Source organism: Falco cherrug, chromosome 6 (assembly GCF_023634085.1).
Source record: "Falco cherrug isolate bFalChe1 chromosome 6, bFalChe1.pri, whole genome shotgun sequence".
Taxonomy (NCBI): Eukaryota; Metazoa; Chordata; class Aves; order Falconiformes; family Falconidae; genus Falco; species Falco cherrug.
In genome coordinates, this window is record NC_073702.1 from 91168939 (window position 1) to 91196740 (window position 27802).

Genomic DNA, 27802 nt, shown 5'->3' on the forward strand with positions numbered 1-27802 from the left:
GGCTAGCCAGGTCTACCTATGAATTCTTTCATGGTCATAACAGATGTATAAAATAAGTCAGGCAAAAAAACCCCATCAAATTAACTGTCCAGGTACGACAGAGTATAGCGGGGCTTGCTTTTTGTTTTAACTATTTTTACCACCTTGGTTCCTATGGCGATCGACCTTCTCATATATCCAACTGTTATCATTTAGTATGTCATAACCACTATTTAAAAAAAAAAAAAAAGTCAAGAGGATATGTTAAATACTAAAGGTTTAAGTTCAAATTATGGAAAATGAGGATGAACACATCGATACAGGCTTGCAATTTTAATTTTTAAAAGGCCCCTACGGTGGGACTAGCTATAGATGGCATCATGCTAATGCAAATGGAAGAGAATTTTTTTTTAAAAAAAAAACAAAACCAAAACCACTTTAAGTAAGTATGAATTCACACCATACACGTGTACATACTTAATTTTCTAAGTTAGCTTTGTTTGAACTATAAATCAAGTCCATACTACTAAAAATTTGGTATGTGCAACATTAACCTGATTAAAGCATTTATAAATACAAGCTTTTTAGTATTGCAACATACTTCACTACTTAACATACTGAAAAACAAGTTCTACATTTAAAATTCTTATGTAATAGTTCTATCTGCCAATTAAGACTACAAATGGAAAAATACTTGCTAATCTTTAACATTATTGAAAATGCAAATATATTTCATTTTTGGAAGAAAACAATCTTGTTTATACTACTGGTGCTTCTTTAGACATTTGGAGATACTACACTAACAAAATACAAACTTTGTAGTAAGCTTACAACATGTACTTCTCAGAGGCAAAAAGAAAAAATCTGTTTTGTATTTATGAAGGAACAACCATTTATTATAAAACAAGATAAAAGATATTAGAATTAAGTTGAAACAAGGCAACATTAGAACAACCACTTTAGAGCTTTGTGAACGAAGTGTAGTTTTAAACTTGCAAATCAATGTGAATGTAGCTCTTAACATGCTGTCCTCTTCTCTATAAATGGGATGAAGTAGAGAAGCAAAGCTTCAAGGTGTAAGGGTTGGAGCCATCTGTCAGGAGACAACACAGAACATACTCAGGGCTTTCACTGAGCACAGCTCTCCTGTTATCAAGATCACTTTTCATAATCCGACAAGTTTACCAGTTGTGTTGATGTAAGGCTCTGCCCCCCGCGCCCACTGCCACCAGTTGCCCACAGACACCGCCCAGCCTCCCAGCGGGCCTTACCGAGAGCCTGCCAGCATCTCCCAGACACAAAAACAGAGTGTTTTCTGGTTGCAAAGGAATGTAGATTTGGAATTGCAAATGCTGTGCTATAAAGATTTTACCATTATTGCTGCCCCTCTTCCTAGCTGAACTATTTATAATAGTAGTATTTAACAGGCAACTTCGAGATATTTACAGAAGTCAGGACTGAGAATGTGGCATTTCTGCCAGGGACCAAGCGGCACTGGGCAGGTTTGACACGTGTCTGGCAGAGCGGCAGGATGCCCAGCTTGCCCTTCAGGGCTCTCCCGAAGGCAGAGCACCCCCGGGCTGTAAGGGCGGCCAGGAGCCAGGGCGGGCAGCACACAGCGCTCCCGGCAATGGGGGACCTGTCCTGGCCAGCCAGCCTCCCACAGGCTGATTGCAGCAACTCAACCAGCAGTCCTCGGTCTAAAATGCTGCCTTTTCCTCTGAGCACCAGATTGATTATGCATTAGGGTCTGCCTTTTCCATGCTGAAAGGCATCTGCTGTTACCACCTCTCCAAACTGAGATGAATCTGAAATCATGAACAGTCTGTTATCAACACCACCCTAAAAAATAGTCAGGCCCTGAAGTGATCTCAGCCCATCACTGAGAAGGGGGGGGGGGGGGTGGGGGGTGGGGGTGGCTGTGGGGGTGTGGGCATGTGTCTTGTGTGCAGGAAAGATTTAAACTGTTAACACTTGACAGGGAGACAAATTCGTAAAAGTTTGGAGACAGTAGTTTAAAATAATATTAGACACTGGACTGGACTCAAAGTTATGTCTGTGAACACCTGGAAAAATTCCATTGAATCCAGTAAACAATCTTAATAGTCCAGTGCAGATCTGGCCTATTGCGTACTTGTTTAGCAAGGGAACTCCCCCTCCGTTCTTACTGGTCTGGAGCTAAATTCAGCTTGGTCTCATCCTTTCTGATTTGAAAGAGAATCCACTACAGTTAATTTAGAGAAGTAAGCTGGGTACCTTAGAGAATCTTCTGCCCAAAGATACTGTATATTTCTCTGCATTTATTGTGAAAGATTTAAAAATCTTCTGTAAGACATTACCCATTAGGTTTGCTTTTGATGACAGTGTATTTTAATGCTTTTCCTGCCTTGCCTTCTTTTCCTCCCAAATCAATTTTTGGTTTTTTCCATCCTTCCGTAACTTCCAAGTTGCAGAGCATATTTTGAGTTCTATAGGTTGACTCAAAAACTAGAGTGCCGTTTAGATAGAAACTAACAGAACGTAAACTAGAGGTTAAATACTGTAATATATAGTATTTGTATCTTGTAATATACTTAGTACAGTATGTGTGTGTATATACACTGGGTTTTTTATATCTATATCTATAAAATAAGGACAATGCAGTTTTTAGCTGCAAAGCCTCACCTTTTACAAAGGCAGTATCAACATGTAAGAAAACGAGAACAAAATTATAGCCGTAAGATCAGTAAAACTGACTTACTTGGGACTCTTATCTGGTAGTGATTAAGTACAGTGAGAGCTTCCACTGCATCTGTCTTACATTCCCATTCCAACAGACCAGACAGTGTTTTGGCAGAAGCTGTCAAAATGAGAAAAAAAAAGGGAAGGAGGAGATTAGTAATGTCTCCTGACAGTGTATGCTCTTACCAAAACTGGAATACAAGTAAATCCCCAAACAGGTCAAAGTTTACTTACGTTTTGGATCAAACACTTTGTACTTAATAAAGCTGAGAACTTCGTGATCCTCACATAACTGTCACAAAAATAAAGAGGTAAAACTCTAGTAAAAATGCGTGTAAAAACATTTGCAAAAGTTCCAAGTTTATGGAAGAGACACAAAAAGGAAAATACTGACTCTTTACTAGAGCTTCCAAGAATTTATGGCCAATTATTATTTTTAAAATATGTTTAGATTGGTAACTCTTTAGAATACCATTCTATAGTACGCAAAACAAGGCTCCTGTGTATCTGTGCTGTCCCATGATAAATACGATTTTATAGGCAAAAAAATTGTTAGAGTACTGATATCACTACCTCAAGTAAAAACAAGTTCTTGTTGATATTTACACTTCAATACACTAGCTCTGAAGTCCTACATGCAAGCACACCACTCATGAACCAGTTAACTTTCAAACAAAACTTTAAAAACAAAACCAAAAACCGCAACAAAACTTTTATTGAACTGCAGAAGAACTCACAGAACTGTCATCAGTTTTACCACTGCCTCCACTTGAGAGGAGTTGTTTTGAGCATCCAGAGTTCATTTAGGACTTAGCTGTGCAGACTGTTCCAGGTGCACACTTCGCTCCATTTCAAAATATCCCAGCAGTCATTAGAGTAACCATCTCAGGGACTCAGTAAATCTTTTGTGAATTGTCACCCTAACTTTCCCTGTATTTGGATTTGTGTGTCTTTTCCCCTTCCTCCACAAAAAAACGTTATGTTCCTCAACTAGATGTCCAAGATCTTGTTCCTCATGTAATAAATAAATAAATAACAATGCTAGAACTGTGAAAATATAGCAGCTTCTATCTAGAGAGGCTACAAACCCATTTTATAAACCAGTTCTCCTCCAGTCACTATGCTGAAACTATCCCAGTTGTTTCTTTTTAAAAGTAGCACAGTGTAAAGCTAGGACAGAGCCCCAAAGCCCTCTACACCACAGTCATTTCAACTGCCTACCTTTACAAAGGTTTCTTCAGTTACACACAGGGGAACATTATAATAATGCAGCACACAAGAGGGTGGTTGGATGATGTTCTTCGATGCTTGGCCAGCACTGGTGAAGCGATTATTCTTACTCATTGCAAAATCCTTGTAACTACTTGTGCCATCCTCCAGTTCAAATATCTGGCTTGGAACTACTGAATGCTGCTTGGAAACACTGGGATTTAAGGATATATACACACATATGTATATATTTAGAGTTTCTTAAATAATTAAGACTTGTATACTTTGTACACGGATCATTGATCTAACCAGCACAGAGCTGAATTTCTTTACAATTTGAATTAGAAGAACAAGATGGGTTGGGTTTGACACCTTCCTTAAAAAAAATAATGTAGAAAGGATGGATAAGATATGTTAGGGAAAACAGTTTATTAACAGCCAATCCAAGTAACACCCATATGCTTTATTAATATAGATAAGTTAATACTAAATAAAATAATTAATAGCTAAAAATAAAAGTTGCAAATTGGAAATCATAACTCCAACAATGTTAAAGGAATAATGGAATATTGTCTGTTCACAACCTCACCCCATCTGCCCACTAGCAGACTATTAATATAATAAAACTTATTTACCAGACATTAAGTCTCTTTCCAAATAACTTGACATTGTTCAGATGTGTGACAGCTCTTTCCACAGCATACTCATCACCCATTTCAACCAGTGCTGTGCCTGGAATGGTCTTCATAAATTTCACCTAAGATAGATTTGGGAAAAAATGGCATTTGCAACAAACAGTTTTATACATTATACTTATACTGAGTTTTATACATTATTAGGAAATATTTTTAGAACATCTCACCCAGGGTTTTTCCAAAACAATTAAAATTATCATAGTAGTTTCCAAGTTTTTAATAAGTTATGCCTTACCTTCTCAATGTTTCCATACAAGCAGAACAAGTTGAAGACCCTTGAACAGTTCATCTTTAGCTGATGCAACCCACTAACCATGACAACCGACCCAGAAGGATTTCCACCATGCATGTAAGAGGAGGATGCCTGGGGCAACGGATAAGCAACAAGTTCTGGAGTGTCCCGAGATCCCATTCGGTACCGGCTTGGCAAGGGCAACAAAGGACCGTGTGACCCTAAGGAGACAAAAGGCCATGTTTTCATATTGTTTGAAACAAGTTTCACTACTTAGTCGTGCACTGAAGCCCACATACGTAATGCATACTTAAAGGAGGGGGGAAACATCATTACAGTAGTTTCCATTAATTCTTTTTCCAGTTAAGAAAACAAAAAACCCAAACCACCCTCTTCTATTCCCTTTAATGTTCCAAGTCTCTTCTTACATTACCAGACAAGAAGGAAGGAGCTGGTTTTTTACATACAAGTAATAAAAGGTATTTCAGTTATTATAAAAAAGTGCCTTCCCTGAACCATACAAAATATTTGAACATAAACTTGTCAGAAGTAGTATTTAAAATAAACCTTCAGGAATATTGCCATGTCTACTTACAAAGCTATATGTCACCAAGAAAGAATTTTACAAAGCAGGGAAAACAAACCAAAAGAAGTGAACTTTTAGCCAGAGATCAGGAGAGGAGAGGACATGGCTCTTTTTCCAGAGACAAGAGATTAAGTCCAAAGGCTACCCTTCTACAAACAGCTCATTTGGAGGAAACAGGAATACTTAAACCCCTGCATTAATTGAAACAAAGCTATCCTATTTTCTACTACAGGTGAAGTGACAATTTTCACTGATATAAGCAATTATTATTTTTTTTAAATAAAGAGACATTACTCGTATGCAATACTTCCGTTTACAGAAAATATCAGACAAAGGAGAGGATACCTGTTCTTCTGATACAAAAGTAATGTGAAGTTCACATAAGCCAAGTGTAAAAGAAACCTTTTGTCCTTTTTTCCCCAGCAAAAAGCAGTAATGAGAGGGAGACAGTAGTATAGGAGGGAACAGCCACATTACTTAATGTAGAAGGTTGTATCAGAAGAATGAAAAAAGAACATCAGCGAATACAAGGTAGAACTTGGAAATTCTGGAGATTTGAAGAGCCTTTGGAAAGAGTATGTAGAAGGTCAACCTACATCGTAAAATACCATAAATATCTTTGCAAAGAAAGTGGCAAGACAAATCACATTGCATCTGACAGTTAAGAGAGTCAATAACTAGAAAAGTCACATCTAACTGGGAACATTCGTTTCTCAACACTGAGGTCTTGGTCTAACGCACAAAAGTGACAGCAGGTTGTCATTTACAGATAGCACTGGTAACAACTGCAGCACTTTATTGCACTAATTCCAAAACATCATTCTTACACAGTTGCATAGCTATACCTTTTCAGAATTAGCTAAATCAGAATAAATGCAAAGCCCACAATTCACAGCGCGCATGCCAGAATATCAAAGAGCTCTGTGCTGCACCAAACCGTTGATCAAGCTGTGTTGCCATTTTCTATAAGAAAACTGCTTTCCCAGTACAGATGTCATTTTCCATCCACTGCTAGAGTGATGGCAAATGAAAGGAAACATTCATCCAAGGAATAAATTTGTACAGCTGGATGCTCTCCATGAAAGGAAGAGGTATGGCAATAAATGCACATAGAACTCAGTGAATCGCTACCGTTTTCAGAATGTGGACTGACAGCACCGCACGCACAGGACAAAAGTGAACTATTCATGCTGTAGGGGTCCACAGTTAAGCATTGACTGAATATTTAGAATTCCACATAACATGTAAAGAATTCGTAACCATCTGTCATCTGTGTTACTTACCATAACCATCATGTCTAAATGATGATGGGTGCTCTCCCAAAATAGCTTGCCTCTGGCGGCCCTTCCCTCTGTCTAACATGTGGGAAGGGAAAGAAAACAGTTTAGTATGCACAACTATGCACTTGATTTCTCCAGTTAAGACACAAATCTTCTACTTAAGAAGCGAAAAAGTTAATTTGAGTCCTTGTTAATTTTATAAACTATTTCTCATTCATTATATGTATAAAACCACAAGCTGCAGCCCTGGGACACCAAAATTAAAAGACTGCCATTGTATAACAAATTGCACTTAAGCTGATTGGGGGCAGCGGCCAATGTGGAGATTCAGACGTTTAAAGTTTATGGAAATACCCAATAGTTTTCCTAAACAGACACCACACATTAGTATAGATAACACCATACAGCTGGATTTACCTATGCGTCTCTTAAAACAAATTTGAAATGCAGTACTTTTGAAAGACAGTACCTGAATCACAATATTAGCTTCAACAGCAACACATTTTCAAAGTGGGCTTCTTTCAAGAAGTTTCAGCATAAGCCAACAACAACCTGTATTACATGGTTTCATAATCAGTAAACAGAGAGCATTACAAATGTGTACATATATATTTACAGAACACCTACTGATTTATGGGCGTGCTGAAAGGATTGTACATTATTGCATTATCAGCAGCACACAACAGTTTAATTGAAGAAAAACATCACTGAATAATGCACGTAAACAACAGTCAATCCTTTAAGAAAACCCAGTTCTCTAGGATATAAAGTTAAGCAAGGGGTCTACATTACTGGAGGCAAGCTGTGCATCACAGCCAAAGATGTATTTTTCTAACCAAATCCATGCTGCATGATAAAGAAAATTAACTTCCAGATTTCTTTGTTGTAAGCCACAACTGATTTCTCACAATTAAAAAAGCCACATTTAAAAGATGGGGCAAGACTTCTATCAGTTTACAACAGTTCCCAGGAAATTCAGGTATGAATGCTGAAAATGGCGATTCCAGCCCAATGCAGCTGGAGGTATTTGCCCTGAAAAACAGGGAATTACTTGCATTAAACAACACAACAGTGGGAGATGAAAACACATGGGCCCTTTCTGCTCAGGACTTTGAGGACAGGTTCCAAGTCAGCTATTTACTTTGGCAATAAAGCCTGAAGACAGAACAGTGCTGAATGCCTTCAAATACATAGAAGAAAGATTACTTTTGTTCAGTTTTGTTTTTCCATTTCCTTTTCAGGGTAACAGCTCTGGTTCTTGGCTCTAGAAAGCAAATGAGCAGTCATATCAAGTATTTTGCACATTTAAACTGTATGCAGTAATCACCTTTCAGTAAAATCAAGCTTGTAATTCCAGATTGTGGAATACTTAAATCCTTTGAAACTGCACACAGTAACATAGTAAAGAACCATATTCTTCAAATAAGGAGTTTTAGGAGAACAGTTTGATAAATACTTCCTCCTCCTGACGGCGTAGTCCACTGCTCTCTCCTTGCCCCATACTTGTTCCTTCCTTAAACAAAGTCCCTTGATTGCGCCAGCACAAACACTTGCACAAACAGGCACTGAAGCATGACAACTGATCTGTGTTTAAAATAATTCTGAAAGGAAATATTATTTATAATACAGTTTAAGTTTGGGGGTTGTTGTTTTTTGATTTTGTTTTTAAATCGGGTCCTTGAGCCACCGTGTATGAAATGCTCCGAACTACAGTTTGAACCTTCTAGTTAAAAGCAAGAATAATACTAATAGTCAGGTGGGTTTTTTCTGTTCAGTCTAATGCAGTAGACACTTGTTAGGAAGTTTATTTAAGTGGAGAAATACTATGGAGAAGTCTGCAATTTGTTACCATTAAGAACTAACAAACAGTTCTTTAGAAACAAAAATAAGGCCTTAGCAAAATGCATTTCCTTCCTAAGACCTGAGGCAGGGGAGGCGTGTGAAATTCTGAAAGGACGTGTTAGCAAGCCCCCCCTCAGAATGAAATTCCTCTGGGCTAAGATCTTCTTTGCTGCAGTCAGGTCCCTGCAGTCACACATTAAGTTCAAAAGCCAAACAATGCTGCTACAAGAGTAAATTGATGCACAAATAATTAAAAAAAACCCAAAAATTCTGGATTACTTTATGGGCAAAACTGCTCTAGATGCCTGCTTTCTCAAGTACATTTCAGTGTTCATTCAATAATATATATTCCTGTTTTCTAGATAGATGAATGTGGGCCACAGTAAATGAAAAATCATGCTATATACAATATAGCATGATATATATAATGTAAGACTAATTATTTTCCTCTTGGGTGTAATAGAGTGATGTATAGAAAAAATAAGAGACAGGCTGTCAAAAGTAACAAAAGGAAAGCAAGAGAGTAGATTGAGAGTTCTTGAGAAAAAGCAACTCATACCTATCCTAGGTTTTTCATTTTCCACTGTTTTCTGCAGCTTAGGCAACATTTAGCTCTATCAGCCGTATCTATCTGCAGACCAATAACATAATGTAACTAGATGCACAATGTTACAAGTCAGCCTCCAAACACCGTAATGATGAAAACACACAAGGGTCGAGTTAATCTTTCAGATTTTTCAAATTCAAACCTTCACATTTTTTTCTTGCCCATGAGTTTCTTCAAAATCCTTTTTTAACTCAGGAATTTGAGGGGAAAAAAATTGAATCCTGATATAGTCATAATCTACAAGCTGCAACCAATACTGTAGCTCCCTTGTTAACTTTTTACAAGAACTTCATTTTGAAAATTCAAGCCCTAAGTTTTTAGTTGTACAACAGTTTCACAAGCCCAGCGTCTCTGCAGAATTACTTTGAAAGTGCGTATCACTTGAGACGGCCAAAGCCCTGGTTCTCATATAGCCTCTGAGAAGCAGATACTCTATCTTGGACACATTGTCTTCACTCTTCTAACTTTACATTGCACACATGATTGTACATAAGTTACTGAACACTGCACTCAATAATTACAGATATTTATTTTTTTAAAAAATAAACACTTTACAGGAGTTAGGCTACACAGCAGTTTGTCTTTACATATATAGTCATAGTTTCTATTGACATGAGTTAAGCTCTGGTAATTTTTACAGCTGAGTACTTAAGAGACAGTATGCCTGTACCCATTATGGATATCCCTATTTTAATACTTAAATAACTGAGGGGGCCTATCCGATATTGCACTGCTCAGTTCCAACTATCTACAGATAAGGATTAAACTTCCCTACTACTAGACAATACACTGTTAAGACTGAATGCAACTCTCACATACAGCAAGTAATAAAAAGATTACAACGTTAATGATATCAACAAGAGAGGTTCTTAATTTTGGAGGTTCTCTGTTTTTCAGTTGTAATTTTAAGGGAAATAAGACCAGCATACATACAAACTTGAACAGAATGGGTACAGTCTATCATGTTATTCATCCCATACAAATCTGAAGTACTGAAAAGTGTCCTCCTTTAAAAACTTGTGGTGGTGGTGCATGCAGTATGCAGACAAGGTGAATTGCAAGTCTGAGTTTTTTCAGAGGGTTTTTTTTTGTTTGTTTGTTTGGTTTTTTGCTGATGCCGATGTGGTGCATGATGAAGTGTAGAGTCAGCCTGCTGAAGTCCTCTATCCTTCTTAATGCCTCGTCCAACATAGGGGAAAAGAGTCCTTTCGAAGGAGAAGCAGTGTGCAAGTTTGTAGTTTGTAAGGAATAGTCTGTACCAGGTTTCCTCTCCTCCAAAGAGAGAGAGCTGCTTGGAGAAATGCAAGTCCTTGAGAACTGCGAAGGTGCTTGCAGGTGTGGGCTCCTTGTTGCACTAAGTGGCTCACGCACACGGCAGTAGGGGGCACTAGGGCTCGGGGTTAATGTCCTGGCTGGTGAGCACAGCCTTCAGCAGCACTGCCTTGCTTTGGAATGACTACTGCGATACAGCCTGACCACGTATAAAGGATTGTCATTAGTACAGTCAAACATCTACAGCAATAATGTATGAAAACCTACCTCGTCGGCCCAGATACGGTTTAGTGTAGTCCCAACTATCGTTGTCGTTTCTAATGACATTAAGTCGAGTTGGCTGTTCAAATAAAGTAAAAGTGAAAAAGGTTACATCTTGACTATACCTATTTTTCCAGCAAAATGAAAAGAGAAGGTCCAAGCATTACCCTTGCATATTCAATTTTCAGTGTGCAGCATCCTGCATAGATATCAGCTCCATTGAGCGCAGCCTTCGCCTTCTGGGCACAAAACACCGACTCAAACATACACACCACGTTAAGGATTTTTTCCCCCAGGTGTCTCATTCATGTCCCTTTCTCCTGACGTCTTTATTTCCATAGCCTGCAGATATTTCACTATTATATACCCTACAACAACTCTATACAGACTTAAATATAAAACTGTCAACACATATGTACGGGTTCGACTTATGTCAAGCATCTGTTTTTGAGATGTAGCACATGATGAGACCATTCATAAATTCGTAAACCCTACAGTGCGGACTCTATAGACTCAAACTTTGTTTATGCTCTGATGTTACATCATTTGGAAGGAAGGGGATGTTCTGGTGGATTTGGTAAGTCTCATCAGAGGACACAGAAAATTCCCAGCAAGCCTAGAGAATATTTGAAAGGAAGGTCTGAAAGGGAAGTCCAAGCTGCATGACTTGTGAAGGGATCACAGCTCAGGGGCAGGAAGATGTGACTGAAGACAACGCAGCCCTTCTCACAGCATTAGCTAGAGGCTTGTGGGTAGAGAGAACATGAACTCAGTAGCTGCTCTACAGCAAGAAGAACTAAAAAAGAATATGCTCTTTTAAGCTTGCTAGCCAAATAAAACCACAGAATTAAGAGATACTTTGAATGAACAAAATCATCTTGCATCAAGAAATACAAGAAGAAGATTGCTTTAAATCCACCGCTCAAGGCTGATGTATGTACCAGGCTCCAACATACAGGTTTTTTCATATCCTCTACACAAGCCAAAGCTTGGTTCTATGACTAGGAGAAAAACATACTTGAGCCTCAGCGCACAGCGATCCATGTTCTCATACATACTCAACAGCAAACGGTGTCAAAAAGCCTGAACCTTGCAGTAGGCCAGACATTTTGCACCACTCTTTGATATAATGTTATATCAAATGTTATATAAAAATATTCAATATAATGAAAAATGATATTTTGGAAGAAGTCTGTATCAATAGCATATCCCTTGTGTTTTACCGCATTCCTGTAGCCCAACTTCTTCAAAGGTGATGTGGGTTCATTATGGAATTTAAGAATGAGAAAAGTTAAGCTTCCCAGACCTCCAAGAAGTTGTTTGACACTGGCTAGAACTGTGGGAGCACATCTGCAATCAGCATTGAAATTGGAGTAAATTTTTTAACTTTTCAGACAAGGTTTGCCTTGAAGCTCACTTCTTCCCCCTCCCCCCAAACTGTTTACCTACACTGTTGCATTACTTTGCTCGCACATTTGTGAGTTTTCTTTCAGTTGCTGGTTGGTTTTGTTTTTAATAGAAGGAATGTTGTAGAATTTAATTCAAAGGACAGAACTATGGTAGTTTCAGTCTATGCAGGATCCTCACCACAGCTTCCCTAATCTTTCCTGTGATGCAGAAGAACCCCCAACCATAAAAGTCATCTGATCCAGACAACAGCATTTACACAACTTGACACATTATCGTAGTAAGTTAAACTACTGTCTGTTAGGACACAGTTTAAGTCTTTTAATAGATAAGCAGCAATTAGTTTGCTTTTATGGAAGTTAGGGTAATTCTTTTTGCCTGGCAAATCACCAATGCAACCACCGGTTAATTCCTATGTTACAGAAGAGACCCACTAACAAAGCCTGCAACATCAGTAGCATCTGAAATCATAAAATAATTTCTGAGATTTCGGTACAATTTTGTCTGGATAACAGCTCAGAAACAGATGGTAAGCAGTCTCTATGAAGAGGGTTATCAGAATTTTACAAACTAAGGCATAATCATAGCAGACTTTGGACTTTGCAAACTGCAGTAACGCATTAAGAACTCTACAAACTTTCATCCTATGTACAACTTAATGCTGCAAGGGAGTTTCCTCAACACGTGATAAACAGGTCAAGGAGGCCTAAGTTGGTCTCATGCTTTGTTAAAAGTCACAACAGCAAGATAAGCAGGATATATTCAAACCATCTTAAAAGACCAAAGAAGTCAAATTGCACCTCTGCAATCCCTTACCCACTTCTTGAGTAAAAACACACACAGAAGCCATGAAGCTTTTGTGTATAATGTGTTGTCAAACCTATGACATATTACATGTCTGCAATTACTAGCCTTAGGGCTACCTATAAACATGGTTATCAAGACTATTGTTGACAGTGTCATTCTCCTATAAAGATGAAATTTCTCAGTGCTATTTTGTCTTTTAGAGATATAGAAATTAGGATGCCTTAAATAGAAATTAAAAAATAATTTGGTCTCAAAATTACACAGTATTTTTCTGACATTCTCATGTTAAATTCTATCTGCAGTCAAGAGCCTACGGGGGGGCAGGGGAATCACACTCAAAAAGGATATTCAACCATAGCTTGTATTCCATTTCTCTTGAATATAACAATGCGCTGAACTTTTCCAACAGGGTTGCACACAGTATACAAGACATCCTAAGGAAGAAGAAAAAAAAATTTTAGTCAGATGTGACATTTCAAACACTTTAGGTTGACAAAACATTTTCTTGCATTGACATTTAAATGCCAGAGAGCAAAGAAAAAGCATGTTAATTTTTCAATTATCATTTTCCCTATACAATTTATATACTCATGATTAGCATTTTAATGGATTAACATAGTACAGGCACTCAAATCTGAAAAAAACCAGGAAAAACCTACTATAAGAAGTACTCATGCAAACATTAGCTCAACACAGTTGAAGATATGTGTTAAAAGCCCATAGTTGCATCGATGTCTCAGACTATGCTCCCTGTCAAACATGCACTCAGTAGTTTTACCAAGGCAAAGACAGACAAAGTGACCCAGTAGTTACAGCACATTGGATTTCATAAGGCTCTAGCAGCTGAGGGTTTTTTTTTTTTATCATTGATGGTCATTTTCAGAAGAGTAACTGCGGGTAGCCCATGATGTAAGCTTAGGTAGCTTATCAAATGTATTTCAACCGTATTCACCTGAATTAAAGGCACTGCAAGTGGTTGCTGTGCTTCTTCAGTTAAGGCAGAGAAAACTTCTGACAGGAAACACTCCGTTCATACAAACTCACTGTTAACACTCTGCTTTCACCAGCATTTGTCTATATTACTAGGAACAAATAAAATTCAAGACCATCTTCAGTGCTGCAGGGGAACCAAACAGTAAGGAGAAAAGCTCTCCTTACTGCACATCAGGCCAGGCTTAGGTGCTAGGAGGACCTCAAACAACACTTGATTACACCTAACAATCCAGACATTATGGTACCAGAAACTAGTCTCCAGCGTGAATCTGTCCAAGAACAGCAAGTTTATTTTAGAGTGATTACACACCCATACTCAGAATTCCCAGGACTTGGGCTTGAGAACCTGAACAAACAGGAACCATGATTTCTTGAAACAATTCACCTGTTAGATCATGTTCAAACAGCTGAAAGCACCTAAGTGTTACCAGTCAGTCAGTCTCACAGCTAAACTTAGCAGGCACAGGCACTGACTTCTCAGTGAAACACTCTACCACGATCTATTTTTCCCTTCCTTTCTTTATATCTAAACCAAATAATTCCAAAATGCTCATTCCAAGATCTTTGTATACATCCTCAGGTTTACTTGGGGGATGAGAGAGAAGGGGGAAAGGAACTAGGTATAGTATTTATTATTGTGTTCTGCAGAATAGTGGAGCAACTGGAAGGCAAAGTGGTCAGGGTGCATGCTGGAATTCTCAGAAATAAACCAAACACACCCCCATATACTCACCTATCCCCTGCCAACAAGAAACTAGAAAAAGAGGATGTCTTATTGCTGGCGTCAGATGCAGCGGTGTAACATCTGGCTTATATAAAGTACTGTAAGGTTTAATATATGGGCATATTACCACTAAAAAACACAAACAAAAAAACCCACAACAAACCAAAAACATTGTTCATCCTCAGGCGCCTTGCTCCAGACACTCCAGTGAGTGCTCTGCATAGCTACATGAAGCAAGCACAGGAGACTGTCAATCTTAAGATTTCCAGAAGATGGACAGACATTTTTAGAAATTATTCAAGTAGCCTGAACCCCTAAAAAATAAGATTTATGAGATCATTTACTGGTGTATTTTCTATGCACGCTCAATAGCACAAGCAGCTGCCTTCCATCTCCTCTTGTTGGGGAGGAGTCCTGAAAACTTTCCAGCCAGGTGACATTAATTTTCAGGCATATTATTTTCTTTTACAATTTGTCTTTCAAAAGATTCCCTCACAGCCACTTAATTAAAAAGTAGTCTTTCAAAATGTAAGCTCTACTCAAAATGCCATCAGTGTCATTAGCCAGCAGGCAGACACACAGAGCTGAATTTATTAAATTTGTTTTTTATTTAAAGTCAGCTACCACATCAATCAAGTGATTCACAAGATACGGTAACATGGGATATGTTAAATAAAAAAATTAACACTAACACTATATATATACTAGGATGTCATAAAAAAGGAGGTGCAACAATCTAACCTCAGAGGCAGTTGGCAGTGAAGTTTATAACATGTCAGTTGCCAAGGCAAACCACCCCTTCCTTGTGCATGTACGGAAGGTTTAGAAGGTAAGTGAGAACCAAGAGACACCAGCAGAGCTGTAACTGAACAGGCAGTAAGGACTGCAGCAGCAGGGGTCACTTTGAAAAGCTCTGTTTCAACAGACAAATATGTTTGTTCTTACAGACAAATCCCTGATGAAGTTCTGCCCACAGATGAGGAAACTGGAAAACAGAACTTCGAACGCCTGCATACGACACATTAGGCAAAACTTTTTCAAAACACCAAACATCCCCCCCCCCATCACAAATGGGTGGGAAGTAATTAGGCATTAAATGCAGTTAACTTGCCCTTCTTGCCCTTCACTGCCACACCCCTCTAAAAAGAAAATAAGCAGGTCACAATTGTAATGGAGGAAATAAGCTGTAGCAAAATTTTAAAATAATTTGGCTTCTTCTACAAGATGGCCTTGAGCAGGCCAATTTCTCTGCAACAACTGTAGCTTGTTTTGAAAGAAAAGCTCTTAAGAATTATAGAACAGTCTATTGCAGTTATTCAGACAGACCTGTCACTTAATCTCGTTGCAATTTTTCATCTATTTTGTTTAACTGTAGTTCAAATTTAAGGAGACAAAAAGTGTTGAAGAGAGAGAGCTGGTGTTGGGTCTTGTGTGGTTTTTGGGGAGGTTTTTTGGTGGTGTCTTGTGGTGTGTTGTGGGTGTTTTTGTTTTTTTAATAAGGCAGACTTTTAAGTTAACTGTTTCTTTAACCCACTGGCCAAGTGCAAAATTTTTATTTTTCTCATCACATTCCTAGCTGTTACAGGTTCAACTCTCTTTCCAGTTGCCATAACTCTACTGGTCTACATTATCTCCAATGAGCTCTGATGCTTGCAAGTAATTTTCACAATCTGTTTGCTTCTACTGCTCATTAGTATATGCCTGACAAACAGTTGGGGGCAGCGGGAGGAATAAGGGGAGGGTGGTGGGGTGGTGTTTGTTTTCACAAAGCAAGCTACTGTGCTAGAGGCTTCATCCTCAGAATTTCCATGGAACTCTCCTAGCCCAGAATGATGCTTCTGCTACCAGTTTCCTCAAGCATCTACACTCAGCTGCTTATACAAGCCAAATTTAAAATGAATGAATGAAACAGTTCCAAAATTTGTATTACAGTCACATGCAAAGAATAGTTTAACTTAGTGGGTTTTCTCACACAGCTCAAAGCAAGTCTATTTTTAAACACTGATGAAAAAGCAACTCATACCTTGCCATGCTTTTCTATAAAGGAAACTGACAGGAGAAAGAAAATTCATCATCCACTAATGAATCAACAGGCAAAAACCTATTGGTATTCACAATACAGTGAAGCAACAAGCATGACATGGAACTGACTGCTTTAAGTAATTTCAGGAATACTAAGTTTCAATTAATTTGTTAACATAATATACGGCACATTAAACAAAAGTTGACAATTGCATTAAATTATGTGGTTCCACACAACACAAACACTGACTGATCCATATTTCCCTAAGAACAAGTAACTTATGCTTGTATCGCAGTAATCTAAGTTTGCTTAAAGCAGACTTTTAAATTTTTTTTCTGAAATATTTCCGTGCAATTCAACATGTATTATAAAGCCTCTGTAAAAATATAAGCATTCAATGCATGAGAAAACATGCATTCTTAAATACTAGCAAAAAACAACTGTATCATTTAAAAAACATGCACATGTGCCATAAATAGATCGCAATAAATTAGTATGCAACTATATGTATAGTATAACTTGAAATACTGAAAAGTAAAAGGTATTGGCCCAAATAAAAGTGAGGAAGATTCCATCAAACTAGAGCTGATCATCAACAGATGAATTTTTCAACTTCCCACAAAGGAAATACTTAAGAATGAAGGACTGCAATAAAATAACCCCTCCTACTGGAAAAGTTACTTGCTATTTAAACATACACCACTCGAAGCCTAAAAGCTAAATGACATTCCTGATGTAGTGGCAACACATTTGGACATATTACAGAAGCATGTAGCAGTTTAAACATTTCAAAATCCTGACCATTGAAGTCTTAAAATGTATTGGAAAATATCTGCACGACAAGACTGACTGATCTCGGAAAACGTTTTTTCCCAGAACATGCATGTTACTTATGTGAAGATGGTGTAAAGCTTTGGTAGGTGAATTTAATTCCTGACTCAAATTAACAGTGTACAATGTATTTCCAATGTGCACTATTTGTTAATGTAACAGATTGTTGCTACCTGCCTTCTTTTATTTTATTAAAAGATGAAAAAAAGAAAAAGAAAACAGAAGAAACAGAAGAAACATACCACTGTAATTGGGTAGAGAGGATTCTGAATTGACAACAGGAGAACTTTATTTCCACCAGATGGGTCATCAGTGTTCCCTGGCCGAGTAATCCTCTTACTTGTTGAATAGTTGAAAAAGGCTTGCTGTCCAGCAATGTATACAGGTTCATCTGCTGCAAATGTTACACATTTCTTCGCACTTTCTACATTTTCAAACTCCACCAGAGCCTGGCGCTTAAATGGCATCATCATGACATAGCTGGTGAGAGAAACATTACAGTAAAGTTTTCCTACATGCTTACTCAAAACTACTCCAAAGTCCCAAACTGTCACGTATGATACCTTTTTTCTAAACTGTTGCTAGCAACAGCATAAAAGGCAGGTCTCCCTGCTCACGCTTCCCACACCTGGACAGTGCATTTCTAAAGCATTTGCACAAAACACAGAAATGCAGATGTAAGATAAATAACTATTAAGCTGTTGTTTTCCTGAAAAAGTTCAATGGATAAAACCATTCAACCAACAATCGATTATTCACGAACTTACTAGAACTACAATTAATATTAAAAAAATTAAAGCCATTTATGAGGTATTTAAAATACTATTTTTGACACAAAACTACTTTAGAGGAAATAAACAGAAGTATTCTAGTTAACCAAATTCAGATACAGACAAACTCCAGAAGCTTTGTCAGCTGATTTAAGTTTTCAAAAAGTAAAGCTCTCAGGCTAAAATGTACCTATTTGTACTCCTGAACAAACCTGTGCTCACTTCATTTTTTTTTTTTAAGATACTGGTACAAGTATAATTCTATTATTTGACTATTAAGGCAGTGAAAAATATTGTACTATTTACAACACCCTATTTGACTTCAATACATACATTTACTTGAAAAGAAATGCAAATTTCCAAAAAGAAGCCCTCAAAACTCAGAATAGCTGGTGCTACCCATTTGCCTTTACTATTTTGTTCACAGATGAAAAGTCTTTATGACATAAAACCTCTGAAGGGGCTTTCTCTCAATAACCATCTCATTCTGAAGGTCTTACCATATCACAAGCACTCCTCCCAGATGAAATGATAGGGAAAAGCATCGCCTGCTCTGCGGCCCATCATTTTTGGTATATTCACTTGTATTGACACAACGACCCTTGTGCTGTTCCACAATGCAGTTTAGCTACAGCTCACATTAAGGCCAGGAGCAGCGGTGCTGCTGAAGGCTGACAGCAGACACCAGGGCGTGCAGACAGCGTGAGCCCACTCCACCAGACTTCCCACGTGCCAACAGAGCACAGCCAGAAAACCTTCATGCTTCACTATTAACTAAGTTCAGGATTTCAAATGGCTATCATAATATATTTAAAGAGGTCCAAGAGACTGTTAAATAACGCTCCTAACTCGTCCAGAGATGTGACTCTATACTGCTTGACATACCATATGGTTCCGAACTTTTCAAGAGCTTCCACAAGATCTGCTTCCACAACTGATTCACACAGCCCTCGAACATGGACGACAGGAGAAACAGAGACTTTGTGATGACTTCCCCCGGCATCCTAGCAACAAAATGACATTTTAAAATTCAACACAGAACAACGAATACTGCTATCATTAACTAAAATTAAATATCTGGCAGACACTACACTGGGTCCAGAAGTACCCATCTAAATGTACAATCCAAGCATGGTTTAAATAATTTAACTTTTCTTTCCAAACAGATTGCCAAGTTCAGTTGCCGAAATCTACTTGAAATAAAAAGCTTTGCAGATTTCATTAATGTGTTTGCACAATCAAGATTTTTCCAATACAAAAAGAGCCTACTTAACACTTGGCTGAATTGCAAGAGGTCTTCCACCCTATTTGTTAAAAGCATAAAAAAATAATAAATACTTGGACATGCACAATAGCTAAAATATTTCCATCACTCTTCCTGTTTATTTATGCCAATATTTGTTTGAGGCAGGCTGGGGGGATAAAAAAAGCAAGAACAAACAAGGGCCATCAGTAAACTGAATGAAAATTGATTATTTTTCTAATGTACAAAGAGCTGTGCCCCACAATGCAAGAAAACGCCAGCTCCATACTATACTTGAAATAAATCCAACCTCCCTTCTAATTCTGAACACTCTTCACACGTTTTCAAAAACTCACAAGTTCTGTACCTATGGGCACACTCTCTCTTTTCACCCCGACGGTGGCTATCATTAACAGATTGAGCCGTTGTACATTAGCACACACAGTTCCCACTACGCGCAATTTCCAGAGCTATCGCTATGACTTCAGTGTCAGTTCTGTGTTACTGAAGAATTCAGGTTGGAATCAGCTCATTTTTCCATGCAAAGCCTGAAGAGGGATGAAATTTATCTTATATATTCTAAGACATGGTGGTTAAAAAAAAAAAAAAAAGATATTATGTAAGCCAATAATGAGAGATAAAGAAAGATTAGAGATAATAAAGGGCACACTAAATATAACTACCAGCACCCAAATTTCATACAGTGTAACAGCAGTGTAAAGTTGCTGTATTCAAATTTAGCAACTACATCAATGTGTTTGATCTAACAGATCAAGTCTTGTTGGATTTTCACTTTTTCACAAGGAGTAGTATAGCATCTTCTGGAACTAGAGAGAGATTCTCATTCATAGCACAAAGAAGCATTCAGCTCCAGTAATTAAGTAACCACAGTGATTGCTAGTAACGGCTACACACATTCCTCTCTTCCCTATCTGTCTGAACTACAGATTAAAGGAAAAACATTCCAGATAAACACACAGAAGACTAAATTTGTTGGTAATTCCTGTGTTCCATACACAGCTTTCCCAAAACAATTATGTATTTTCTCTTTAAATTGAGAATTTGACCACTCCACTTGAACCAAAAGGCAGCACTTCAGACTTTGTCAGATGTCAGAACAATCTGGTGTGTAATTTTTTTAAGCTTAGCTTACATTCTATTCACTTGCAGTATGAAAGCATTTTAAGTAGCAACGCATTTCTTTGAGTGAGAGCTGTGACAATCATGGGAAAACACCACTACTGATATCTGTGTAAGATATTATATATCCTGATTAATTAGCTGAGGTCTACAGCAGTAGCAGTGATCAAAGCAGTCATAAAGGGTCAATACTTTGAACTGCAAATCTTAGGCACCTGCAGAAGGAACAGAACTACATGGAGGCTTTTCTTTTCAGCTTCTATGTTCTTTACCCGCATACACGTTTCAAAGCTGTAAGAGTACCTAAGGAAACCTTCAAAAGAAAACTAACAATAAATACCAGCTTTTTCTGCAAAGTCTATTACTCTAAGGTGTTAAGATAGCAGGCACCTTTATTTTCAGTCTACAGAACAATCAGAAGTTATTAAATCAACTATTCATCGCCCTGCATACTTGTTACTATGTTAAGATCCTAGTTAATGCTAGAGGCACGCATTTTCTTTTGTTTCCTTTTCTTTAACACATTCAAGAAAACTCACCAAAAAATACTTCTGTTTAATCAGATGGCAAATATAAGCGATGATTTTCCTCTGTGAAGCAAAGATTCACTACAAAGAGCTACCTTACTTAATTAGCACCCCCATACATCAAGTCAAGCTTTCCAGAGTGGATCATAACAGAATGATGCATCTCTCTCCCTCCCCTGCCCAGTCTTCTGTTAGTTTCAGTTCATGTTTCTTTATCACAGATATCCATTTGTATTTTTCTTTATTAACACTGAATTTACGCTTGCGTACTAAAGATACAAATCTTTCTAACAGTTAAAACTCTCTCAAAAATTAAGACTTTTATACTTGCATCTTTAAATCCATTATATAAATTACACACACATATACAGGTGTCTGCACTTCTGCAACTGGAATCATTCCATCAGCAAATACAAATTTTGCTTTCTTTTGTAGTAAAAGCAACATTTGGCTTTCCAAGCCAAATTTCCTTCTCCCATAACACCAAATACATCCCTTAGTAGAGTGTAGTATAGTAGGAGATTTAGCAAGAATCAAAAATTGTAGCACTGCTGCTATTGTAGTAACTTCCGCAAAAGCTCAGGAGGCATGGAATAAAAAAATAAAATAAAAAAAAAACCAAACCAAAACCCACAGAACAGTGAAATCTCAGTCACTTGCCATGAAATTAAGGATTTACCTACACAGCATTTCAGAAACTAATTTATACAGATAAAACCACTGAATTTATAAATGGCAAAATCAGAGGGCCTCTGCTTTACTCAAAAGAGCTTCCAAGTAGCAGCAGTAAACAGCAGCACAAGAATCGAGTGCAAGTCAGTCCTGAGCCAGGAAGCCGCAAACTAACATTCACAGAGCATATTGGTGAAAGACATGAACATGTGCCACAGGCATATGTTTGAGTGCAAGAAAGTCTTCACAAAGAGCAGACGTACGTATTATTGTCAAACAAGTTTTGCAGCTACCATTCAGGAATCCAGAATGATACCTGATTTCCTTTAAAAGAAGGAGAAATAAAGTCACATGAAAAACCGAACGTGTAAGCATAAAGTATCTCCACAGCTAAGGTCCAAATGTACATTTGACTCATCCAACTGCTGCCATCATTTCTTCCTGGAGATGAGAAATGCAGGATTTTTAACCAAGATCTCATGGCCACTGTATCCTGAAAACTACACGTGCTGTAGCTGTCACACAGACAAAGGTTTCACCAAAGCATCTGCTCACATACAGATTAACCACCACCAGTATTTCTCTGCTTACAAAGGAGCCTTCCAGTAACTCCAGCTCCCACAATGGCAAAAAAGCCCCATGCAAAACTCTAACACTTATACTCCACCAAAGCCAGAAGAACCGTTGCTCTTCTGATGTTACTGCTGTACCCATTAATATAGATGGCTTAAGGGTTTCTGAAAGCTCAGTAACAATTTCTTGAAGAATCATTAGCTGGACAGAAAGCGCAATTATTAAATAGATAATGGAAACAGACTTCCTTTCTAAGTGCTCAAGACCAGGAACAGGAACAGAAAAAGTTTCCCTCAAGAAAGAAGCAAGGAAGATAAAAACACTTAACGTTGAAACCAAGCTTCTGTAGAAAGCCAAGGCATGAAGGGAAGTGCTGACATAACCAAGCAGATGAAGCACAAACAAGTTACTTCGCATACGTAAGACTGCAACAGAAGCAGCTTCAAAGCATGGCCATAGCACTTTAACACCTGTTCTTTGGTGACCCTACATGGTTCTAGACAATTTTTTAAATAAGACACTGGTTTCTTGCTAACAAATTACGATTTGCCATTCCAAAAGGGAAGGAAGTCATCATGGGCTCTAGGATGATGTCTCTCTTGCTCACCAATTCCAGATTAGAGAATTTTTTACCACCTGTTTCCACATAAATGCATCCTTTATCCTCTTTCCAGATACTTTCCAGTCAGCACGTTCACCTTAGTTCTGTTAGTCTGTACTGCCTTTTTTGGGCCATCTGCTCCTTTACTCTTCCTCTGCTTACCTCCACCATCTCTCTTTTTCTCCTTACTACAAAAGGATTGCACTCCTCCTTCGTATTATCTCCATCAGGTACCTAAACGTACTGTTATTTTATTTCTCACCATTCAGATTATCTTATTCACTCTCAACTTTTTCCTCTCGCTGCATCCCTCTTAAATGCTCTGAAATTGCTCTTATAAACACGACAGAACTGGGCAGCGGGGAGAAGCGCTGAAAGGTTGCTTATTAGGTATGTAATTAGGTAAGCACCAAAAACCTTATTAATGCCTAACTATGGACTGATCTGCATCCAGCTGCCTTGCAGCATGTCAAGGGTAGCTAAAATTACCACACTATAAAGACAAGGTCAAGGTACACAACACATTCCCCTAATAATCTCAGCTCTGCCCACTCGGGATGGTCTGATGAGAAATGGCTTTCATAAGCAGATATGCAGCATTTTGTGTACACTCTTCCACCACCAGCTGTACGACACGACGGTGGCATTACTTAAAGCTGTTTGCCCTGTTGTACATCATCCCTGCTGACCACACCAGCCTGACTCGAGCAGATCTGTCTCTTCCCTACAAAGATACAGGAGACACCCCCCCTCTCTGCCACCTGGAATTCCTGTAGCTTTGCAGTGGCAACATAATTCCAGTACACAGTGAAGTAAGACAGTGTCCTAGAACAACCAAGCAAACAAAGCAAAGGTTCCATGGCAGTAGAAGTACCAGTTCTGCATATCCTGGATATTTATTTTTTTTTGGTGTTGGCTGGTTGGCTTGTTTTGGGGGTTGGGAGGAGGCTAGGCAGGAGAAGGGGGTTAATCACACCCCATAATCCCGAAGGCTACCTAGCAATTTAGTTTTGTTTCAGATGTGGAGTTTGGTGTATCATTTCTTTTGTTTAATGCATTCCTCTTCCTAGCACTCTCTACCACTGTGTCCTTTCAATGACTACAACTGCCACAAGACAGAATACCTGCACTCTGGCTCCTTCTGCTAATTCTGAATCTGCCCCGAGGTGGCCAGGCCATTGGACTAGATGATCACTGTAGATCCCTTCCAGCTGAAATATTCTATTCTATTTTCCATTCTGGTCAAAACAATCTGAATATCCCTTTAAAAACAACAAACTACACCCCAAAACAAAACCCCACACAATACGCAGCATCATCAGGAGATTCAACAGTTACTTATTTTAATAGAGGACAAAGAAGAAGATTAACACTACTTCATAACCAATTTCTAGGATGTACTTCATTTAAGGAATGGATATATGAACAAATTGCTGCAAAATAGGTCAAGAGCTGAACTCCCTGCCAGCGAGCTACCATTACCGAAAACGCCTGTGATAGACACAAAGCAACTGAGTTGCAAAGTGAGCCGCTTTCCATTTACCGCAAAGCAAGAACGCTGCATGCAGGACATCACAGCAGAGTAGCTGAGAAGCTGCAAGTTCACTTCCCTATCTTACCTTGTGGTAGCTTGTAGCCACATTTGTGAGTATTTAATTGCCATATCTCATGTCCCCAACTGTAAGAATATGGATAATAGATCTTCCTTACTTCACAGAAACATTTGAGAATAGCTATGTCAGACAGTGAGGCAAGTGGATGCTACAGAAAATACAGGCTGTCTAAATACAACATTAATCAATGAAACTGAAATTTAAGGAAGAGGGGACAAAGCTGAAAGGCCCTCCAAACGCCCTCAAACGCAGCTCTTAATCCACATTCTCCCAGTGTCCTTGAGCCCCTGTTACACTGTGATGACTCTGACTCCTCTGCCAAGGCTTCACCACCACCCAACATTGCCTCTGTAAATGTCATTCTTCCAAATCATACTCTCATCAACAGAATACTTCTGCAAGACCACTTCCTACTCCTCCCATGGTCAACATTCTGCTCTGTTCCAGGCTCTCCATGCTCCTCAGCCTTCAGATGAGCCATGAGGAGGGTACACCTCTGGGCTATGAGAAGCATCCACATGAGTGGGAAACACAGGAAAAAGAACAGCAAAATACATTTTGGTTTTCTCTATCATAGAGATGGAGCATACAGACTTCTAGGCACCTACTCGGGGGGTGGGACTACACCCCAAAACCTACAACCATGAAGAGTTTGTTCAACCCAACAAAACAATCCCAGAGGAACAGGAAAGTGGCACAATAATAAACAGAGACCAGCAGGCAGACTCCACCAGCCCACTAGCAGGGGTCCTACCACAAACCTGCTTTTGTGCAAAGACAGCATATAATCCATATGAACGTACAGTTCACCATATTCTAGGACACGTTAAAAAAAAGTGAGGCTAACTGACTCCTACCACTCTTTTTACCCCAGTCATCCATTTTCCCATTCCTCCTTCTAACTCCCCATTCTATTCAGTTCCTCGTACTCCATCTTCACTAATTCCTTTTTCTGCTCTTCTCTGAGCAACACAGGATACTGACACTTCTTCCTTCCTCTCAGCCAACCTTCATCTTATACGTCTTTGCCCTGAATGACATACAACTTTTATAAGCTAAGAACATTTCCCTGGAGAGAAATGAAAAACACATGTCACAGAATAAATAAGTTTCCTGCACAAATTTTTAATCTATTAGAGGAAAAAAAAACCAACCTAAAATTCACATTAACTCTAATGAACAGATGCTGGCATTTTGCTATTAAAAGCCCCACATAAAAAAGCTCTCAGTCATTCATTTTTCATATATCTACTTGACATTATAGCTTATCCTTAAGAAACTAGTTTGATCTTTTATTAACGAGGCAATTCTGCCTCTCCAACAGTGGACTTGTGCATGCAGCTTTGCCAATAAATCACTGTGTGGCCACGTACCTCCTTGAGGCACACTGCAACTGACACAACAACCTACCTAAAAATCCTCATGTTCTTCGTTTGCTACACATTTTCAGTTTCTTTACTCATGAGACTCAGCACATACCATTCTTGAAATCCCAAATGTAAAGTTACAAACATACCCCATGCTCCCATTACCTGAAGGGGCAGGGCAGTGTCCCCTGCACATTAACTGGGATAAATTGAGATATCGAGTTCAAGATGAAGATAATCTGAGCCAGAACCCAGAATGGAAGGGGGGCAGGGGGAATAGAACAAAAGTAAGAACTACCTGATTTCATAAAATACTTCAGAAAAGGGGAAAGGCAAGAGCAGTATCTTGTTCCTACTTGCAACACTGCATCCTGTCCAGCCCTCCGGCATGACAAAATCCCAAGATAACTTAAGCAAGCACATGAACTTCACTCAGAACTGGTCTTTAAGACAAACACGTTGCTAAGCCTCGACTGCGAGAGAGACGGTGCTCTGTCGCAATAAACTACAGAATTAAAACCGTTCTCTTCAGAGCTGTATCTTTGTTGCAGTTTACCGAGGAACCTTTGCACTGATGTAGCAGGTATCCCATCGTTGAGAGGTGCAGCCGTTGGAGAGACGGTAACAGCAAAGGCTCTCACTAACTCACCCCAGCGATAAGCGGGTCCGTTCTAACAAATCACAACACAGAAGCACTCTAAATGTCAAGGTCTGCCATTAAATCAGTGTCTTCTTGATCGTGCTTTCACCGGTCAGAAACAGAGAGCCATCAAGAAGAAACATGGCTACGATCTGCCAGACAATTAAGTTAGCTAAGACATAACGCCGTGGGCACAAGAGTACCATTAGCCCAAATTCACGGGTCAGGAACTACACTCGGGTGGGAATCCACTAAGCCGAAAACGCGAGCGGCAAAACCCGCAGCGAGGCGGCGTAGCACGGGGGGGGGGGGGGGGGAAGGCCGAAAGCAGACACGCCGCCCGCCAGACACAAAGATGGCACAGGAGGACGGGAGCAGCCCCCGGCCGCCTCTCTACAGCCCCCCCGGCAACCGGGCAGGCCCGCAGCCCGCGGCGGCACAGCCCGAGAGGCAGCGAGCTGCCCACGGCCCGCCCGCCGCCCTGCAGCCGCCCGGGCCCCGCCGCGGCGGGAACCGCCGGCCCGAGCACCCGCCCGGCCCCTCCCGCCCCCCGCCCGCGGCGGCGACGCGCCCCCCGCCGGAAGCGCCTCCGTGCCCGGGGAGCGGCCCCGGGAAGGCCGCTTGGCCGGCGCTGCCCTGTCGCCCCCGCGGGAAGCCCGCCGCCGGGAGAGCGCCCCCCCACCCCCGGGCAGAGCGGCGGGGGGCGGCCCGCAGGCCCCCCCGCCCCGGCAGCCGCCGCGGCCCTCACCCCGCCCGAGAAGCCCCCTCCGCGCGGCGGGGGCGGCTTGTCCCGCCGGCTCTCGCTCTCCTCCGCGCCGCTGTACTCGATCTCGCCTTCCTCCGCAGCGGCGCTGGGCTTCAGCCGCTTGGCCTGGCTCTCGTAGGCGCCGTCCTCCTCCTCCTCCTCCTCCTCCTCGTACCGCTCTCCAGACGACGGCGACGACATAGCCGCGAGAGAGAGGGAGGGGACGGGACGACCGGGCTGCGCGGCGGGAGGCGAGACGACAGCGGGGACGCGATCGGGGTGGGAGCCCAGCGGCGGCGGCGAGCCCCAAAGATGCTGTGCGCTCCGTCCCCCCGCACACACCCCTCCCCGCGCCGGCAGCGGGTCACGCCTCCCCGCCGGCTGCCGACGCCGCGATTGGCTCCGAGCCGGGGAGGGGGCGGAGACGCCGAGGCGATAGGCC

At 40.1% G+C, this 27802-nt stretch overlaps 1 protein-coding gene across 1 annotated transcript; it reads right to left on the reverse strand.

The window, feature by feature from the left end:
- Positions 1–297: 297 nt before the first annotated feature.
- On the reverse strand, positions 298–27705 carry HNRNPLL (heterogeneous nuclear ribonucleoprotein L like). Its single transcript, XM_055713691.1, has 13 exons — positions 27364–27705; positions 19125–19243; positions 17712–17949; positions 13247–13332; positions 10852–10948; positions 10691–10763; positions 6706–6777; positions 4840–5057; positions 4545–4666; positions 3922–4123; positions 2935–2992; positions 2720–2818; positions 298–1072 (listed from the first exon to the last, which is right to left on the reverse strand). Exons 1-13 carry the CDS (start codon positions 27559–27561, stop codon positions 1017–1019), a joined length of 1638 nt encoding a protein of 545 aa, XP_055569666.1. The 5' UTR covers positions 27562–27705; the 3' UTR covers positions 298–1016.
- Between the last annotated feature and the right edge of the window lie 97 nt (positions 27706–27802).